At 35.1% G+C, this 18,778-nt stretch overlaps 2 protein-coding genes across 4 annotated transcripts in view; one reads left to right on the top strand and one right to left on the bottom strand.

The window, feature by feature from the left end:
* Positions 1-4,281: 4,281 nt before the first annotated feature.
* On the top strand, positions 4,282-14,631 carry tmem276b (transmembrane protein 276b). The gene is made up of 4 exons (XM_039666897.2): positions 4,282-4,981; positions 10,471-10,584; positions 12,147-12,284; positions 12,514-14,631. Exons 1-4 carry the CDS (start codon positions 4,603-4,605, stop codon positions 12,762-12,764), a joined length of 882 nt encoding a protein of 293 aa, XP_039522831.1. The 5' UTR covers positions 4,282-4,602; the 3' UTR covers positions 12,765-14,631.
* Positions 13,267-18,778, bottom strand: part of gas2b (growth arrest specific 2b) — a 31,727-nt gene continuing 26,215 nt past the window's right edge. For 2 of the 3 annotated variants that reach the window (XM_039666894.2, XM_089129543.1), the window contains exon 8: positions 13,267-16,342. In XM_039666894.2, coding sequence (XP_039522828.2) covers positions 16,133-16,342 — 210 coding nt within the window. In that variant the 3' untranslated portion in view covers positions 13,267-16,132. The remainder of the gene's footprint in view (positions 16,343-18,778) is intronic. The other variant, XM_089129542.1, reaches the window with a different exon arrangement.

Below are 18,778 nucleotides of genomic sequence, written 5' to 3'. Positions count from 1 at the left end.
ATGCTGATGCAGTTTGGCTTGGCAACTGTGTGGAGTTTATTTGCACATCTTTGGAGTCTATTTTGTCTCTGCAAGGTCTTTGCATTTTTCTATGTGGGATGTCATACTCACAAATGGCTTGAATTGCCTGCCACTCCAAGTCCTGTATGTGTAAAGTAGTAGTTCTGCAATGGTGTCGGCTATGCCAAGATGCGTGCCACAAGCACATTTTTCTGCACAGTCTGGGTCTGAAATGTCATATGGGAATCAGGGGGTGGTATTGATTTTGTGTTCACACTTGTCCTATTTCAACACAGTCTGTTTGGCAAGGGACTGTTGCCATAACGACTAGCCTGTGGGTTGTCTTCCTTTGTCATCTGCCCTGACAGAGCCCAGTGTGTGGGAAACTGCCTGGAACTTTGGACAATGAGGTGCCACTTTATTTAATTTATTTTTTTCGCAAGCCTTTATGCCTTGTCCTTCAAAACGGCTTCTGATGGACACCTAAATGTGGCTGCTTGTACTAACATGATTTATTCTCCTGTATCTTGACCTGAACCTCCCACGCTTCTGAAGCTCCTCTCTGTGGGCCGCCTCCATGGATGACAGGTGGCAAGTTAGTGCTGCTACAGTTCACACCAAGTATATTAATAAAAGATTTGAGTACACCTGATCATGTTGAAAATTGGGAGAAAGAGAATAGCAAGTAAGTTAAATAATGCTGAAATAACGGGGGAGAAAAAAAGTCTTGAAAGGACCGATGCAAAAGTTACACAGTAAAACATTTCACCCTTGACTGTACGTGATGTGTAAGGCCAATTGTGCATCATATTTGATAGTTCAGGCTAAATATGTGTTTTAGCACAATAACACAAATACTTTCTCAGTTCTCATTATATGGGTAAAAGTAAAGGTAAATGGTTTTTTTTTTTTTTTTTTTTTTTTAAACTGCTGCTGGGAATGTTTCCGAAGACAACGTCTACTGTACGTGGGCAAGACGCAATGCTACATTCTGAGAGTTTCCCTAGAGCAGTTTTCTGTTCCTGTTTGTTTACTCTCTCAATGTGCTAATATTTCAATTTATTCCAGCAAATTCAAATAAGGATTTTCTGTAGCCAGTTTGGTAATATTTAACTCTGAGAAGGGAAATTGTGTCTTTCAATAATCTGTAAAAAAAAAAAAAATTATATAAATATATATATGAAGAGTTCAGATGCAAATGCCTCTAAATGCCATTTGAAATTTTCTTCTAGAATGGTCATTTTTATCAATCTTGTATATTTAAGTTCAGTAATTTCACTTAAATGACAATTAATAGGTAATCTTCATTGCCATTTAAGTGAAATTACTGAACTTAAATATACAAGCTTGATAAAAATGATAATTTTAGAAGAAAATTTCAAATGGCACTTTTGTATGTATATGTATATACATATATATATATATATATATATATATATATATATATATATACATTATGGGGGGCCAAACAGGAAATAATGAAATGTAATCCCGAATATATAGTTAAAACTCCGAATATATAAATGTAATCCTGAATATATAGTTATAACTCCGAATATATAAATGTAATCCAGAATATATAGTTATAACTCTGAATATATAAATATAAATCTGAATATATAAATGTGAATCCTCAATATATAGTTATAACTCTGAATATATAAATGTAAATCCTGAATATATAAATGTAAATCTGAATATATAAATGTAAATCCCGAATATATAGTTATAACTCTGAATATATAAATGTAAGTCTGAATATATAGTTATAACTCTGAATATATAAATGTAAATCTGAATATATAAATGTAATCCTGAATATATAGTTATAACTTTGAATATATAAATATAAATCTGAATATATAAATGTAAATCCTAAATATATAGTTATAACTCTGAATATATAAATGTAAATCTGAATATATAAATGTAAATCCTGAATATATAGTTATAACTCTGAATATATAGTCAAAACTCTGAATATATAAATGTAAGTCCCGAATATATAGTTAGAATTCTGAATATATAAATGTAAGTCCCGAATATAGTTAGAATTCTGAATATATAAATGTAAATCCTGAATATATATTTATAACTCTGAATATATAAATGTAAATCTGAATATATATAGTTATAACTCTGAATATACAAATGTAAATCCTGAATATATAGTTATAACTCAGCATGTGAGCTCCTCTCAATATTCCGCTGTATCCCAATGCGCTCCACATTGTTGGGGGCTTTTACCATTTTGCATAGGTGGCCTCAGCACAATGTTTGTGTGATAATAGGCCATTCTTTAAACTTTATTATTTTCAGAAAGATTGTCATGGATACAGAGACAGTTGAAACAAAGGCAGATCTTTATTTTACAAAAGCACAAGGTGTTGGTGTTATTGTGAATGTACACAAAATAAAAGTAGACCATATGTTGTTGTCTTACACACTAATCTGTATGGCCAAAATGTTAGAGTTTCTTCCGTTGTCATTAAAGAAAAATCTATCAGAACGTGCTGGTGCGTTCATTGTGCAGGGTTAGAGAAACGTTTTTTTAGTTAAAAGCCCCCAACAATACCTTAAAAATAATCAACAAAGGCTATAGTACAGTAGCCTACGTTACACTGAGATTTCATGTGGGAGCTGGATTTGAGCGCTTGGGCCGTGAGCGACTGAGTGGAGCGCATTGCGATACAGCGGAATATTGAGAGGAGCTCACATGCTGAGTTATAACTATATATTCAGGATTTACATTCATATATTCAGAGTTATAACTATATATATTCAGGATTTACATTTATATATTCAGAGTTATAACTATATATTCAGATTTACATTTATATATTCAGAATTCTAACTATATATTCGGGACTTACATTTATATATTCATAGTTTTGACTATATATTCAGGATTTACATTTATATATTCAGAGTTATAACTATATATTCAGGATTTACATTTATATATTCAGGATTTACATTTATATATTCAGAGTTATAACTATATATTCAGGATTTACATTTATATATTCAGACTTGCATTTATATATTCAGAGTTATAACTATATATTCAGGATTTACATTTATATATTCAGATTTACATTTATATATTCAAAGTTATAACTACTGTATATATTCAGGATTACATTTATATATTCAGAGTTATAACTATATATTCAGGATTTACATTCATATATTCAGAGTTATAACTATATATTCAGGATTTACATTTATATATTCAGAGTTATAACTATATATTCAGGATTTACATTCATATATTCAGGATTTACATTTATATATTCAGAGTTATAACTATATATTCAGGATTTACATTTATATATTCAGGATTTACATTTATATATTCAGAGTTATAACTATATATTCAGGATTTACATTTATATATTCAGACTTACATTTATATATTCAGAGTTATAACTATATATTCGGGATTTACATTTATATATTCAGATTTACATTTATATATTCAAAGTTATAACTATATATTCAGGATTACATTTATATATTCAGAGTTATAACTATATATTCAGGATTTACATTTATATATTCAGATTTACATTTATATATTCAAAGTTATAACTATATATTCAGGATTACATTTATATATTCAGAGTTATAACTATATATTCAGGATTTACATTTATATATTCAGATTTACATTTATATATTCAGAGTTATAACTATATATTCAGGATTACATTTATATATTCAGAGTTATAACTATATATTCGGGATTACATTTATATATTCGGAGTTATAACTATATATTCAGGATTACATTTATATATTCGAAGTTTTAACTATATATTCGGGATTACATTTCATTATTTCCTGTTTGGCCCCCCATAATATATATATATGTATATATATATATATGTATATATATGCATTTTTCTATGTGGGATGTCATGCTCACAAATGGCTTGAATTGCCTGCCACTCCAAGTCCTGTATGTGTAAAGTAGTAGTTATATATATATATATATATTTAAGTAAAAAAAAAAATAACTTTCTGGCCTGTCCCCATATTTGCTATAATAATGTGTTTAAAACACAAAAACATTGCTGTATATAGGCCCTATATTAATTACTAGTAAACATCAAGGAGAGCAAGAGAGATAAAAAAAGGATACAGTACAGTCTTGAATAAATATTTGAACAGCTGTTTACATCTGTAATGCTGTGCTGGAGTTTGTAATCAATAAATGACCCTCTCATGTTTATCACTATTCCTCATGTTCCTGGTGCACCTAATTCTCTTCTCACTCAGTTCGCTGAGGCCCAAGAGGAAAGAGAGAGCATTGCACTCAAACCAAACCACCACTCACTCAGTCCTGGTTCTCGCATCGCCTCAATCCTCTTCCCATCTCTCCCCCTTTCCTTAACTCCAAATCAAAATAGATGGTGAAAACCCAGCACATCTGGCCGGGCGCTCTGCAGCAATAGATCGCATCGAGCTGGAATCGAGCCTGGTCATGTCAGCGTCCGAGAGCTGCTAGAGATTCGGTGTGTTTTCTTGCTTTGGCTTTCACAACGGCTGCCGAGGGAGGACCGAGCGTCTGTCTGGGCTCTCCAACGAGCAGAGAAGATGGCCGCCATTAAGATTTTAACCAGCGCGGGGCTTTTCTTGGCGTTTTCAGCTCTGGTCTTGTTGGCTATGGCCATCTGCACCGATTATTGGTACGAGACGGATGCTCGGCGGCACCGCGAACGCTGTAAGAACTACGCAAACAAGCGGAACGATCCCGGATACATTTACATCTCAAATCACAACCTGCCACTCCAGATGCCTCCAAAGGGTTATGAGAGGAAAGCGATGGAGGCGCGCGTTAAGCGGCACGCTCCGGCATCGGCGACAGCCATGGAGTCTCACTGCAGCCGCCAGTTCAACTCCACGATCTCCGGTCTGTGGAGAAAGTGTCATCGAGAGGGCTTTGACCTGGAGACCGAGGATCTCATTTACAAAGGTGAGTTGCTTTCTGTTTTGCCTTTGTCAAGCACTAGAACCTCGGTCCAGGATGTGTGAATGTTATCAGTGCCATTCGGATAGGCTGGTTCTCCCTGTTGTCTCTGGACCTACGTATTAGCCTTCGCTTAGTGACACTTCCTTTATTAAGTGTAGTTGTAAAGCGATGTCAACAGTGAAGGGGAAATGTGGAAGGCCTGAATCTGATCCCTGTCGCTATCCGAGGTGCTGAATTCAGCCTACACATCTGTAAACGCTGAACAGAAACTGCTATAGAGACCGCCAAAAGGTGCACTTGCATAATGTTGCACAGAGCATACGTGTATTTATAATAGCAATTACAATTGTACATTTTAAATTGCGAATATAGAAAAAAAATTAAATGATTATTTAAAAAAGGAAATTAAACTTATTAAAATAGATGATGAGGATCTGTGATAAGGATGTATGAGGTGATATAGGATCATTTCTTTGATAACCTAGAGTAGAAAACGTCACATTGAAACCTGTTTTTTTGCTACACGCTGATTTGACAGACAGAAATGTTTTTTGTTTTTTTTGGGGTTTTTTTTTTGTAAATGCCTATTAATAATATTTTATAACAAAACTATTTAAATAAAGGGATTATGCCAAACTACCTAAACCATAGATTTCTATTTCTTTTCTTCTTCTATTCTTGTCTGACTAATATGTATTCTGGGATAACAATAATAGCAAAGTTCAAGACCACTCTGATGCTGCATCATATACACAAAACCAAAGCAACACTAGAGCATCATGTTGTAAACTTTATTTATTCTAAATATTATGTAATCTAAATGATCAGGGTTGGCTTTTTAAGAAACAGAGCAATATGGGCAATATTTACTGTATATTGTCATATATATATATATATATATATATATATATATATATATATATATATATATATTAGGGGTGGCACGGTTCACGAAACCGACGGTTCGGTTTGTATCACGGTTTTAGTGTCACGGTTTTCGGTTCTGTACGGTTCTTGTTATTTTTTTTTCTTTTAATCTTTAACACTCCAGAAATGTACTTCAGCATGTGATATATAGCTTAATTATCCACACTTTAGGATACAGTATAAAAAAAATTATATTCATGCAATCATGCACAAACTGAATTTGACTCTTTGACTTTAAGCACATTTTGGGACTATCTCAGAGGAAAGCTAGGTGAGATTTTGATACAGCAAGAGAGAAGACATTGACATGCTTTTCATTTATTTTGAAAAAAAAAAGACTATCTCTACAAGAACTTGAGCATTTTTATCACACAAATCTTATTTACACAAAGAAATTAACTTGCATTTATCAACTGACAACTTTTGTAGCTCTTACAAAAATTCTATCTTTTAAAAGAAAAAAAGAGGAACTACACTGTCTTTTATGAATAAGTTAATATACATGAATACCTCATTGCCTATAATTAGGCTATAGCAATAGCAAAGGCCATAAACATAAAGTGAAACAAGTTCAACCTCAACACAAAAAACAGTATAAACAATGCTTCTATTCCCAAAAAGTGAGGGTACCTTTTTTCACTTGAAATTAAAGTGCAGGATTTCGAAACATATGACTGGAGCTCTTATCTAAACATAAAGTGCCACTGTAGCGTTATATTAAAATAGCATAACATGAAATCCAAAATGTTCCCACACACCAGACTTATACCATAGACTTAGGACGCTCGCGCTGAATTCCTCCAACTCCCTCATCTCTCCCACTTGCCATTTCTCCGCGTGCCGTGACCTGCAGCGCTCCATACTCCACTTTTACTGGATTGTTTACTAACTTGAACCGGCATACAGAGCGATCGGTAATGACATCAAATACCGCGAAAGTGAGTGACGGAGCCGTCGTTCCCGCTCTAGTTTGATGTTATTCACCGGTCGCTCTGTGCAGCGCCGGTCCAAGTTGAACAAGCTTATGTCGTGCGAAAAGAAAACAAACGTGACATACGGGCACGAGGCTACATTGCGCATGCGTCGAACCGTGAGACGCACACACGCTCCGAACCGAGACAAGCGAACCGAACGGTTCGGGTGTTTTTTCATGTACCGTGCCACCCCTAATATATATATATATGAAGAGTTCAGATGCAAAAGCCTCTAAATGCCATTTGAAATTTTCTTCTTTAATGATGATTTTTATCAAACTTGTATATTTAAGTTCAGTAATTTCACTTAAATGGCAATGATAATTACCTATTAATTGTTATTTAAGTGAAATTACTGAACTTAAATATACAAATTTGAAAAATCATCATTAAAGAAGAAAATTTCAAATGGCATGTAGAGGCTTTTGCATCTGAACTCTTCATATATATATATATATATATATATATATAGACCATTTCAAAAGATGTAAACAACACTGGTCCAGAAGCACTTCCTGTTTCAGTTTTTTAACACTACATAAAAGCTGGGATAAAATACAACCAACAGAACATTTAAAATTGAATCAAAAAGTTAAACCAACATCTTTAAGATGTTTTCTTTACATGTGAAATAAAGAAAACAGTTACAAACTGAAACAGGAAGTGTTTCTGGACCAGTGTTGTTTACATCTTTTGAAATGGTCTAGATGCAAAAGCCTCTAAATGCCATTTGAAATTTTCTTCTAAAATGACCATTTTTGTCAAGCTTGTATATTTAAGTTCAGTAATTTCACTTAAATGGAAATTAATATGTTATCTTCATTGCCATTTAAGTGAAATTACTGAACTTAAATATACAAGCTCGATAAAAATGATCATTTTAGAAGAAAATTTCAAATGGCACTTAGAGGCTTTTGCATCTGAACTCTTCATATTTACTGTGGCATATAAATGTAGCAGCCTACTAGTAAACATAAGTATTTCTTTTGTAAAACAAACTACCGTCCCTAATATCACAGTGTTAAAGAATGCCTAGACTATAGTTTTTCAGATAACAATATCCATAAGATGATTAAACTTAAAGCAAATGTATCATGTTTTACTTTCCTCATCATATGAATACTAATCTCATAAGAGGCTTACAGCACCTTCTTTAAAAAAGATCTCATTCCACGTTATGTTCAGGCCTTAAATATTAAGTGTGAGCTCTTACAGCAGCCATTTCTCTTGCTGGGTTGCAAAGAGAAGGAACGCCGCTCACTTGACCATATCTTCATCAATAATTTGTTCATTGATTTTCCCAGGTCACCCTAAGTGGCTCTGTAGATGTCATGAATGATGAAGTAGTGATGGTGTGCAAGTGCAACCACTCCAGTTAGACTGAGCCAACACCCAGGAAAACATTTCTTCCAGATTTATATTCCAGTTTATTCACTAACCCGTGTCAGCCCAGTAATCTTTGTGTTCAGATAAAGCAGGCAAAACATTGTTCCTGATTGTCAGTGATACTCACCCGAGCAGAATTAACATAATTGGTTCTAAATATACTAACAGTAAAATATACTATAGATGTTTACTTGTCCTAATGGTTAAAAATATATATGAGCACTGTTAATCCAACAAACTGAAAATGATACTTGGAGAACTGGAACAGTTCAGACTAAATCGAAATACACCAAATGTAAATATTAAAAAACTGAATAAAATCATGTGACATGCTTAATACTGTAATACAGTAGCAATACATATAAGAAGCTAATAAAATTTGCTAAGCAAATTTGAATTGTATCCTAAAAATCTGATCTGCGCAGGGTATTGATTTTTGTTTCTTACTTTGGTTCACCAATTAGTCTCTTTGTAGAGTTTCCATCAGATTTCACAGACATGTTTTTCAGAGTACAAGAATGCATTTTATTCAGCAGAGAAATGAACAGAATGCGCAAAGTGTCTTTGAAAGAGATTCCTGGTTCCTTTGATGTGTAAGTTTGGGATTGTGACATAGAACAAGCTGTCACAATATATTTGACAGATAAATATGATGCACATGACACAATCTGCTCAGCTCACGCCTGAGGTCTGTACTCGTCATTCCATCACAGATCTGTATAGCAGCAAACTCAGTGTGTTTTTGTGCCATAGAAAACACCTTGATTAATGAATTTAACAGTAAAGACTACCGGTATCCTCTCCTATCCTTGACTTCACCTCTCATCTCTTGTTTTGTCTAATCCACAATATGTCTATCTCACCCTTTGACCCAACATGTTTCTGATGACTGAGAATCCTCTGAGAATCTAGTGAACCAGTTGTGCAGCATGTGTCATGCGAGTGTCTTAGTGCCACGTGAGTGTCTAAGCAGACGTACACACTTTTCCTTGTGCCAGAGAGTGTCGTTGACTGGTGCTATTTTTTATGCGAATGAAAAACTATTCAGCTGCGCACAATTTCAAGATCATTTTAGATAAATTTCCCATTTAGGTGCATTTAGGCGTATACAGGGTTTTTTTGTGCGTACATTCGTTCTCTGAATCACAACGTATACGTACGTTTGTGAAATGATCATAAGATCAAACGTAGGATAATTTCTACGCAACATTTTGTAAAGGAGGCCCCAGATCTTGCATCACCATCACCTAGTCTAACAACTGAAAGAGTGCCAAACAATACCACGCACTGTGCAACACTTATGAATAGAACAAAAATGCCTCCTCTGATTTATGCAAATCAGTCCTAGACCAAATCATCAGCTTGAGGAATGCTAAAAATAGTGCTGATGTGGGTGAAAAGAACACAAACTGTACCTTGAAAAACACTGCGTAGCCTCAGCCTGTGGGGACTGACATGTATTGATGCGATACAGCAAACTGTGAAAGTCACAACATTTCATGTTAGCTATCTGATTTACATTTGATAAAGATTTGAATTTCTACCAGATTAAGTCTCATTTATGTCCAGACAAAGGAAACCTTATGAATGAAAATGACTGTTTCGGATTCATAAAGTGCAAGTTAATTATTCTAAAAGGTTCACACACTCGCCTGTTCAGGATTCATAAGCTTCTCATCAGGGAGAAAGGCAGTCAGCACTTTACACATTCAAGTCCTTGTCTCAATCTTTTGTAATGGAATACATGCTACTGTTTAGTAATGACTATCCATATAAACAAAACTCTTCCCAAAAATAGCAGTTTAGCTTTCATAGGCTGTATTTCATAGACATCAGTGATTGTCATTGCAGTTCAGGTATTCTTAAATCCTGAGGGGTTTATAGTATTACAGTTGTACAACTGAATGAAGTAGGTTTGTTTTTAAAGCCTGTTTCTCTAATTTTACATGAAAATAAAATCAATATGTAACTGTGACATTTATGACCCTGTGCATTTGATCATGTGTGCCTAATTGCTCTCCAGGAAATGTTTTAATTAAAGTCATATGAGCATGGACCGCTTTGTTGCATTTTATGATCACAACAGACCTGCTGTTCCTCAGGAGATTAAAGCCTCGGACTGATTTGCTTTTCCTAAACGGTACAGTAAATGCTGTAAATGTCATGAAAAAGTATACGTCTTGATTCACTGTTTTGTTCAAATAGGTTTGATTCAGAGATGCACCCCTGTAAAGTATCATTACACCTCTTCAATCCTGCCTCGAAACCTTCCCGTCAATATCACCAAGACCATCCGACAAGATGAGTGGCATGCTCTGCGTGAGTCTCACTGATGCTTTTTTTACTTGTGTCAGACATACAAGATTCATGCCTGGTGGGGTTGATCCGTTCATTAATTCATAAACAATTATGTCTGTGATGTGCATGTTTAAAGACAATATTTGTGAAACTGCATACACACTTTTTACTTATAAGGGATTGTAACTGATCCTTCTCTAATCCCCAGGTGTAGCAATATGTTCATAAAATATGATACTTTTTTGTGACACTATAGAGGATTAATGGTTTGGAGAATCAATGTATGGATAATCCTCCAAGACATCTTATATTGTTTACTTTAAATGACAACACATTAAAGCACTAAAAAAATATTCATTATTTCACCAAAAAGGTCAAACATTTTATACTGCTTGCCAGCCTGTATTGACAAATAGAGAATATTCACTGATGTGAACATTTCCCTCCTTTTTAGATTTACTGATTTAACCTTTTTTTTGGTCACACTTTAGACTAGGGTCCTGTTCTCACTATTATTAATTAACTATTAAATCCAACTTTTGCCTCAATAACTCCTAATTACTCCTAATTAATAGTTAGGGTAGTTGTTAAGTTTAGGTATTATTGGGTGGGATTTAGAGATGTAGAATATGGTCATGCAGAATAATAATATGTGCTAATAAACAGCCAATATCATAAGAATAACTAGTGCATAGTGAGAATTTGACTCTAAACCAAAATGTTAGGCTACTCTTATTTAAATATATTTTTTTAAATAGATACTTTTATTCAGCAAGGATCCAATCAAGTGACAGTAAAGACATTCACAATGTTAAAATATAAATATATATATATATTTCAACCTCCAATTCATCAAAGAATCCTGAAAAAAAGCAGCAGCAACTGTTTTCAACTGTGATATTAATAAGAAATGTTATTTTTAAATGAGTGAATAGTTTTCTCAAGATAGGATTTAATAATATGAAATAATATGCACAGTAAAACTGATTTTTTTATCTTGGATTATATTATTTCCGTCTTCGTGTTTCGAATCAATCATATATATATATGAAGAGTTCAGATGCAAAAGCCTCTAAATGCCATTTGAAATTTTCTTCTTTAATGATGATTTTTATCAAACTTGTATATTTAAGTTTAGTAATTTCACTTAAATGACAATTAATGGGTAATTATCATTGCCATTTAAGTGAAATCACTGAACTTAAATATACAAGCTTGATAAAAATGATCATTCTAGAAGAAAATTTCAAATGGCACTTAGAGGCTTTTGCATCTGAACTCTTCATATATATATATATATATATATATATATATATATATATTTTTTTTTTTTTTAATTTATGGGTATAATAATAGCATCATAGGAATTGATTGCTTTCTTGATGCAATTGTATTAGTGTCACTGTCATTATTACCTTTGTAGTAGGCCTATATAGAATTAATGAATGTTATAAAAGGTCCTTGATGAATAAAATAAAAGCAAAACGTAAATATTTAACATGCAGTATATAAGTCATCACTAGATGCTTATAAAGCCCCGAATAGCAACAAAAGGGTCTTGATGATTGTGTTTTGTGCTGCAGATCTGCGGAGGATGACAGCAGGTTTTGTGGGCATGGCTGTCTCTATCATTCTTTTTGGCTGGATCATCGGAGTTCTTGGATGCTGTCAACAACATGATCTCATGCAGTATGTAGCTGGACTACTCTTCCTCATGGGCGGTAAGAGACAGAGAATGTTTGTGTGCATGAGAGAGAGAGAGAAAGAAGTAACAGAATGGAACTTGACTGCTCAATTATGTCGCCATCTAGTGGCTGGTTTCTCATACAACATTATGTAAATACACTTAGGTGCTTTGATAGATCCAAAGCATGAACTCTTCGCATCCTATATTTGAGTGTGTTTCATGAATGTTTGATGATACATCTTGAGTAATTTCCTCTCGGACAGGAACCTGCTGTATCATCTCCCTTTGTACATGTGTGGCGGGCATTAACTTTGAGCTGTCCCGTTACCCACGTTACCTTTACGGCCTTCCAGAGGACATCAGTCATGGGTATGGTTGGTCCATGTTCTGTGCCTGGGGCGGACTGGGTCTCACCCTGCTGGCCGGTTTCTTATGTACGCTGGCCCCTTCCTTAAGCAGCCCCTTGGCCCGCACCACAGTCCACAAGTCAAGGCACGAAAATGGGACTGTGTGAGCAGAGACTACTGGAGAAACGTTGCAGCAACATTTTCACAACATGTATACAGCGTTTACGTAAGGACAAAGCACCTGGCCTATTCATCACCATGCGTTATATTGACCGGATCCTTTTCATATGACTTGCGGGCTCTTGTTGATCACCGATGTCAACACAACTTGTGTACACCATCCATTTGATTAAAAGGTTCAAATCTGTAAATGGTCTGGACACCACCGAGCGTCAAGATGGAGACACATGCACAGACCACCGAGCATCTTCCACCCCCTCACTTGTCTCACTCTGGTCTTTTGTGACACACACACACACACACACACACAAATTTCACTGGTAAATTTTTCACTGCTCTGCTTCATGACAGAGAAGCGAGCTGTAGGCGACTGTCTTCTTTCCAAGAGGATTCATAATAAAATGGTGCTCTCTTTTCAATGTCACAGCTGCACAGAAATCTTTTCAAAGACATGAAGAGAACAAATGGATCCACAGGTTTTTGGAGGAGTTTAAGCCCAGAATGAAGTGGGGAGCAACAGAAAGGAGAGAGAAAAGTATTTCTGTCCTTCAAGCTTTGAAAAGCACATTTCCTAAGGCCTCAAAGAGTCTGTACGTGTAAAAATACTTCATTTTGTCTAGATTTCAGGTCTACCTTTGTATGAAATTACGCTTACGGATACAAACGGAGACTTTTCTCTCTTTGTTAAATGATTGTAACGATCGGTGACCTGGCTTGGTCTGTGGTATTGCCGTTTTGAGGAATCTGACCAAATTTACTACTTAATGGCATGTGAACCTAATTTGTTTTCAAAAATGTTTGTGGAGGTTATTTCTGAACGTCATTTCTCATGAAGCCTTATTGCTGTTATAAGCACAACATGCTTAGAATCAGTTAAACAGGAGCTCTGCACCTTCCAACCACAACTGAATGTTGTTGAATAGTAAAGCTCTTGCACATGCAAGTTGAGGATTTCTAAGGGATTCAGTGTTATGTTTAGTCACAAAAAGTGATATATGGGGTCTAAATACAGAAAGCATAATGTACAGAATTTAAATCAAGATGATGGATTGCAGGAGTGGGGTTTTTAGTTTGCTGCAATAGCTACATGACACACGACAAGATATTAATGTTTACATCATGTTTGTATGACCAACTCCAACCAAACAATATTTTAAACAACCCCTACAGGCTTTAATATAGTAATAATATGGTAATGTCTTTTTTAAGAGTGAGTGTGTCTCCACATTATCATGAATAATTCATATTGATTCTTCTCGCACCAATGGATATTATTTATTGAGGACACTACTGTGAGAAGCACAGTTATCATAAATCATTTAACAATGCCGCACATGTCTTTGTCAAATACATTCATAGTCTCGATAGACCTCCACAAAATCCAGATCAATTCCTGAGAGTAACGTACTGATGTTGGTATTCACAGTGGGGATAGGTAAATGCAATAGTTAACGTGAGACGACAAATACTGTGGTATTCTGTATTCTGAGTGCGTATTTTGGGAAATTGGAATGTGTTTGTAAATGACAATATTTGAGGGAAACAAAGGAGTCCAGTCCTTTTTATGGTTGTGCTTTAATGCTATACGGCTGATTGGCACAAACATAAAATGAACAAAGCCAAAAGAACAAATCTCTTTAGGTAGATAGGAAAGTGTTTTATTGAGTGTGACCTTTCTGATGAACTGCAGATCATGTATTGACTGGAAACAAAGTGGCAAAGAAGTAATAAATGGCACTTAGAAAATGTGAGAATGTGAATGTTTTGGAGAGGATATACTGTAAAAGAGCACAAGAACAATGTGTAAAAAAAAAAAAAGCTTCTCAAATAAAAGCAGCTTCAGGTGTTTTGTCACTTCTGGGGAGATATGAAAGACATTTGTACAAATGCTGCCAATTTCTTTGGCAGCGGAAGTAGCACCACTTTTTTATTTATTTTTGGGAATGAACTGTTTTACTGGTTCATTTCATAAGGAGAAAACAGGTGTCATTGTCTCGCATGCCGTCATATTGATTAATTTCAGTGTATTTAGATTGTGTCAATTTTTTAAAATGACTTTTATTTTATGAAATAAAATGTTAGTAGCATTTTATCAAGAGGTACTTTTCATTTATATTTCATTGTTTTTTTTAATTAAAATACTTTTTAATGTAGTCCCCCCTGGGCATCAGTTTGGCTTGCTGAGTACATATACAAGAGTACACACTTATGTAAAACAATTAATAATAATATTCCTGAAGGAAAGTGGGGTAGGTGAGTCTGGTTTAATATACTTTCAGTAACACTTTACAATAAGGTTTCATTTGTAAACTAGTTAAATACATTAGTTAACATGAAAAATATATTTATAAAGCATTTGTTAGTCTTAGTTAATTTTAGCATTTACTAATACATTATTCAAATCAAAAGTCGTATTAATATTATTAAATAGACCTGAACTAACATGAACTACAATGAACAGTTTATTAACGTTAATATAAATACTGTAACAAATGCATTGCTCATGAGTTTATATTTGCTAACGTTAACTAATCGGTCCTCGTTGTAAAGTGTTACCTATTACATTGTTATCTTTTCACAGTCTAACGAATTTCTACACAAAAAGTTAATGTTGCCGAAATTCTAGTCCTGAAATACAGCTCATCACTTGATATAGGGCGCCGCCTAGAGTATCTTTGAGGAAAAAGTTCATTTTAAACCCTCATTCAAAAGAAATTACAGAAATTTTTGTAAACTTTAACTTCAGAATACAGCATAACAGCCATAAATCGATTCAAAATGAAAAGTTACAATAAAATAAAGTAAATCAATATTGGCTTGCCAGTTAATGATTTAATCTTAGAGATCCCGCCCTTTATGCTTTTAATATTTAAAGGAAAAAAAAGTCTTAGAAATTCTTAATAATATTATTAAGAATATATATAATATATATTGTTCAATATAATATATAATATATATTGTTCAATATAATATAATATATTATATTGAACAAAAAGAACACATGTAAGTCTACTATATAAGACCGCAAAGATCAATATTCCTTTGCATCATGGCAGATTTTACATTGGACTTCAAATGGTGACCCAAGCCCAGTACCAAAATTGTGTATCATACAAAAACAAAACTCAGAAATTCATTAATATAATCATTAAGTGTAGATTGATCAATAAGCAACATTGGCATACCTTGGGCTGAATCTATTGCATCCTCAGAATAGTTGATAAGCTGTCTGTGACTCTATCAGACACATTTGTGAGTCATGATGATGACCAAAAAGGCCCAGGACTACTGCCCTCAAATAAGATCAAGCCACCTGAGCTGCTTCCTAGAAAAACTAAATCAGCCTACAGTCACATCACTTCTTAAAGCGGGAGTGAGTACCCACGACCATGTAACTGTCCCGAGACAGCTCTCTCTTGACTGGGGACCTGCCGCTGGGCTTGCATATTTTGGTTCCTGGCCGGGCGATCATGGTCATCCTGCACGGGTCATGCTTTAATAAGTAAGTACCAAAGGTCTCCCATCCACCACCAACACGCACCATGGCATGTTTATCATTCAACATCTGTAAAAGAGAGAAAACATGATTTGTTCAATAAAAACATTGTCTATATCTATACCTTGATTTTGTTTTATTAGTTTCTTCACACATCACATATTACATCTGAAACATTTTACTCGCTGATACTCTTGTAACTTCTAAATAACTTTATTAGGGGAAAGATTGTCCTTTGTGATTACAATGATGCCATGTCTGCGGGACAGTAATGTTTTTTGAACATTTTATATAAATAATTTCCATAAAACAAATACTGAAATTATGTAATCAATATTTTATGAATTTTAGTTTAAGATTAAAAATTGGGGGAGATTGAAAATTGCAATTTCTGCTGTGTGTGTGTCTGTGACTTTAAAATGATCTCCCCCCTCCTCCTTCATAAAATATTCAATGTCTAGGCTACATCTAATATGCAACAGATCCGATGAAAGGCAAATGATCCCAGTCAAAAAGAAGAGAGAGCGAGAGAGAGAGGGAGAGAGAGGGGGGGGGGGGAGAGGGAGAGAGAGGGGGGGGGGGGGGGTTAAAATCTCATTAAGCCTAATGAAACACCACCACTCATGGCACCAGCTGAACACCATCGCAGGAAAAATCCACATACACACAGGCATTAAATATCCTATACCTATGGCGCGTGACGTAAAACTCATACGCTGCCACGGCAACAAGACACACGAAATAGGTAAGGCACTGAAACTAAGGTCATGTCTCCTGAGAAATGTGTCTCTCTCTGTCCCTTGAGGCACGACAGTCATCTATTTCCTCCTCCCCTCCACCTTATCAGTCTTGACCCTCTCATTACAAAGATGTTAAGCTGTTGGTAATACAACCAGATTTATATGTTTTGCACCTCCCACCCCTCCAAACCCTTTAGCTTGATGCATCCTAATAGAGGGATATAGCCTATTCGTGAGCGCGCACGTTTGCCAAGCAGGGTAATTCTAATTACCATGCGGTTTGATCAGTCTCAGCTGTTCCCAAGCAGATTAAAATGTCAGGGTTGACAGAAGAGGTGAGGGCGAGGCGGAATTGGCAAACACACAGAAAGCCGTGAGGGAGGAGGGTGAGTCTGTTTAAGGAAACCCCGCGTCAGTCAAACCTTTACGTAAATAAAAACAGTCGACGACAGTGCAAAATGAAAGTAGGTATGTATGTTAGGCCCTACGCATTAATTCAGTAGTGCAAAATGGAATAGATTGGGAAGAACAGTGTGTTCCACTATAATTTACATGCTATTCTGAAAGCTCGTGTGGTGGTCAAAGTCAATCTCCAAACTCGTTCCATATTATTCGCGTTTACAACACTCTTTAGAGCTCTCATCACATTATATTTAATGTCAGCGAAATATATTTTTAGTCTTTTTCAATCGTCTTTTTTTCTCCACTGATGAATGGAATGAATGGAAAAAAGACGAGAGCGACCGCGCTGTTGTTAATACACTGCAACACTAGATGGCAGATTGTAGCTTTTATATCCTTGTTTGAACAGGATCTGATTGAGTACATAATATCCAGGATAGAGTTCAAATAGCTAGTATGTGTTTCACAGTGGATTCATTGGTGTCTCAAAGTGGATTCAAACCCTCACACCAAAGCCATATGTCTTATCCACTGCGCCACACCACACCAATATCAGAAAATATCAGATTCGAAAATGGTAAAACTCAACTGTTTAACTCTGAGGGAGTTGTAAAATGAGCTTATTTAAAAAAAAAAAAAAAGTGGAGTACCCCTTTAAAGCACATCAAGCTGCTATAGAGACAAGACCACCAGGGCCTGGGCTGTTTTGTTGTCTACCTCTGTCCTTGACGCACCTGGATGTGATTCATATCAGTCCCTTAATCTGCCTTTTATGTAAAAAGAATGAATAATGAATATGTCCTTAATTACTGAACAGATCGCAAAGAAAGATAAACTTAGAGGAGCATATATAGCAGAAATACACAAACGTACAAAAAGTGCTAAAAGGCTATATGAAGATGTTAGCCATGTTCATTTAAATGAGGTGTCTGTAAAAGGAGAGTTTTGCCAGATAAAGGTAAACCGTTTTCAACATGTCTGTGTTTAAATAAGATAAGATAAGTTTGGCTTTATTGTTTATTGGCTTTATTTATGGCATTATATTATCCAGTCAGATCTAAAGAGAGAAGTATTCATGAACCCATTAACATCCCTGGTAATGACAGACATGGCATGAATCGTATTTCTTATTGATTCACCACCGATTCTTCACCCCTTCCGTTAAACAGCTCAGCCATTGTGATGATCTAATGGATATTCCTTCTCTTTCATTTTAGCCCAGGATGTCACACACACAAAAAAACATGTCCCACTCCCTTCCACTGAAAAGAAGGTTGAGAAATGATATTAAAAGCTCCCTTTCTCTTTGACTGCTACAGTAAGCCTCTCTCTCTAATTGGATCTCTGACAGAAAGCAGCTGCT

The sequence above is a fragment of the Pimephales promelas genome, chromosome 1 (assembly GCF_988280905.1).
Source record: "Pimephales promelas chromosome 1, fPimPro1.hap1.1, whole genome shotgun sequence".
Lineage (NCBI taxonomy): Eukaryota > Metazoa > Chordata > Actinopteri > Cypriniformes > Leuciscidae > Pimephales > Pimephales promelas.
The sequence above is the reverse complement of the archived record's forward strand: the minus strand, read 5'-3'. Positions and strand labels throughout refer to the sequence as shown.

Coding starts and splice junctions, on each gene's coding strand:
- tmem276b (XM_039666897.2), top strand. CDS start 4,603: ATGGCCGCCATTAAGATTTTAACCAGCGCGGGGCTTTTCTTGGCGTTT. Junction 10,585..12,146: donor AGATGAGTGGCATGCTCTGC/GTGAGTCTCACT, acceptor TTTGTGCTGCAG/ATCTGCGGAGGATGACAGCA. Junction 12,285..12,513: donor ACTACTCTTCCTCATGGGCG/GTAAGAGACAGA, acceptor CCTCTCGGACAG/GAACCTGCTGTATCATCTCC.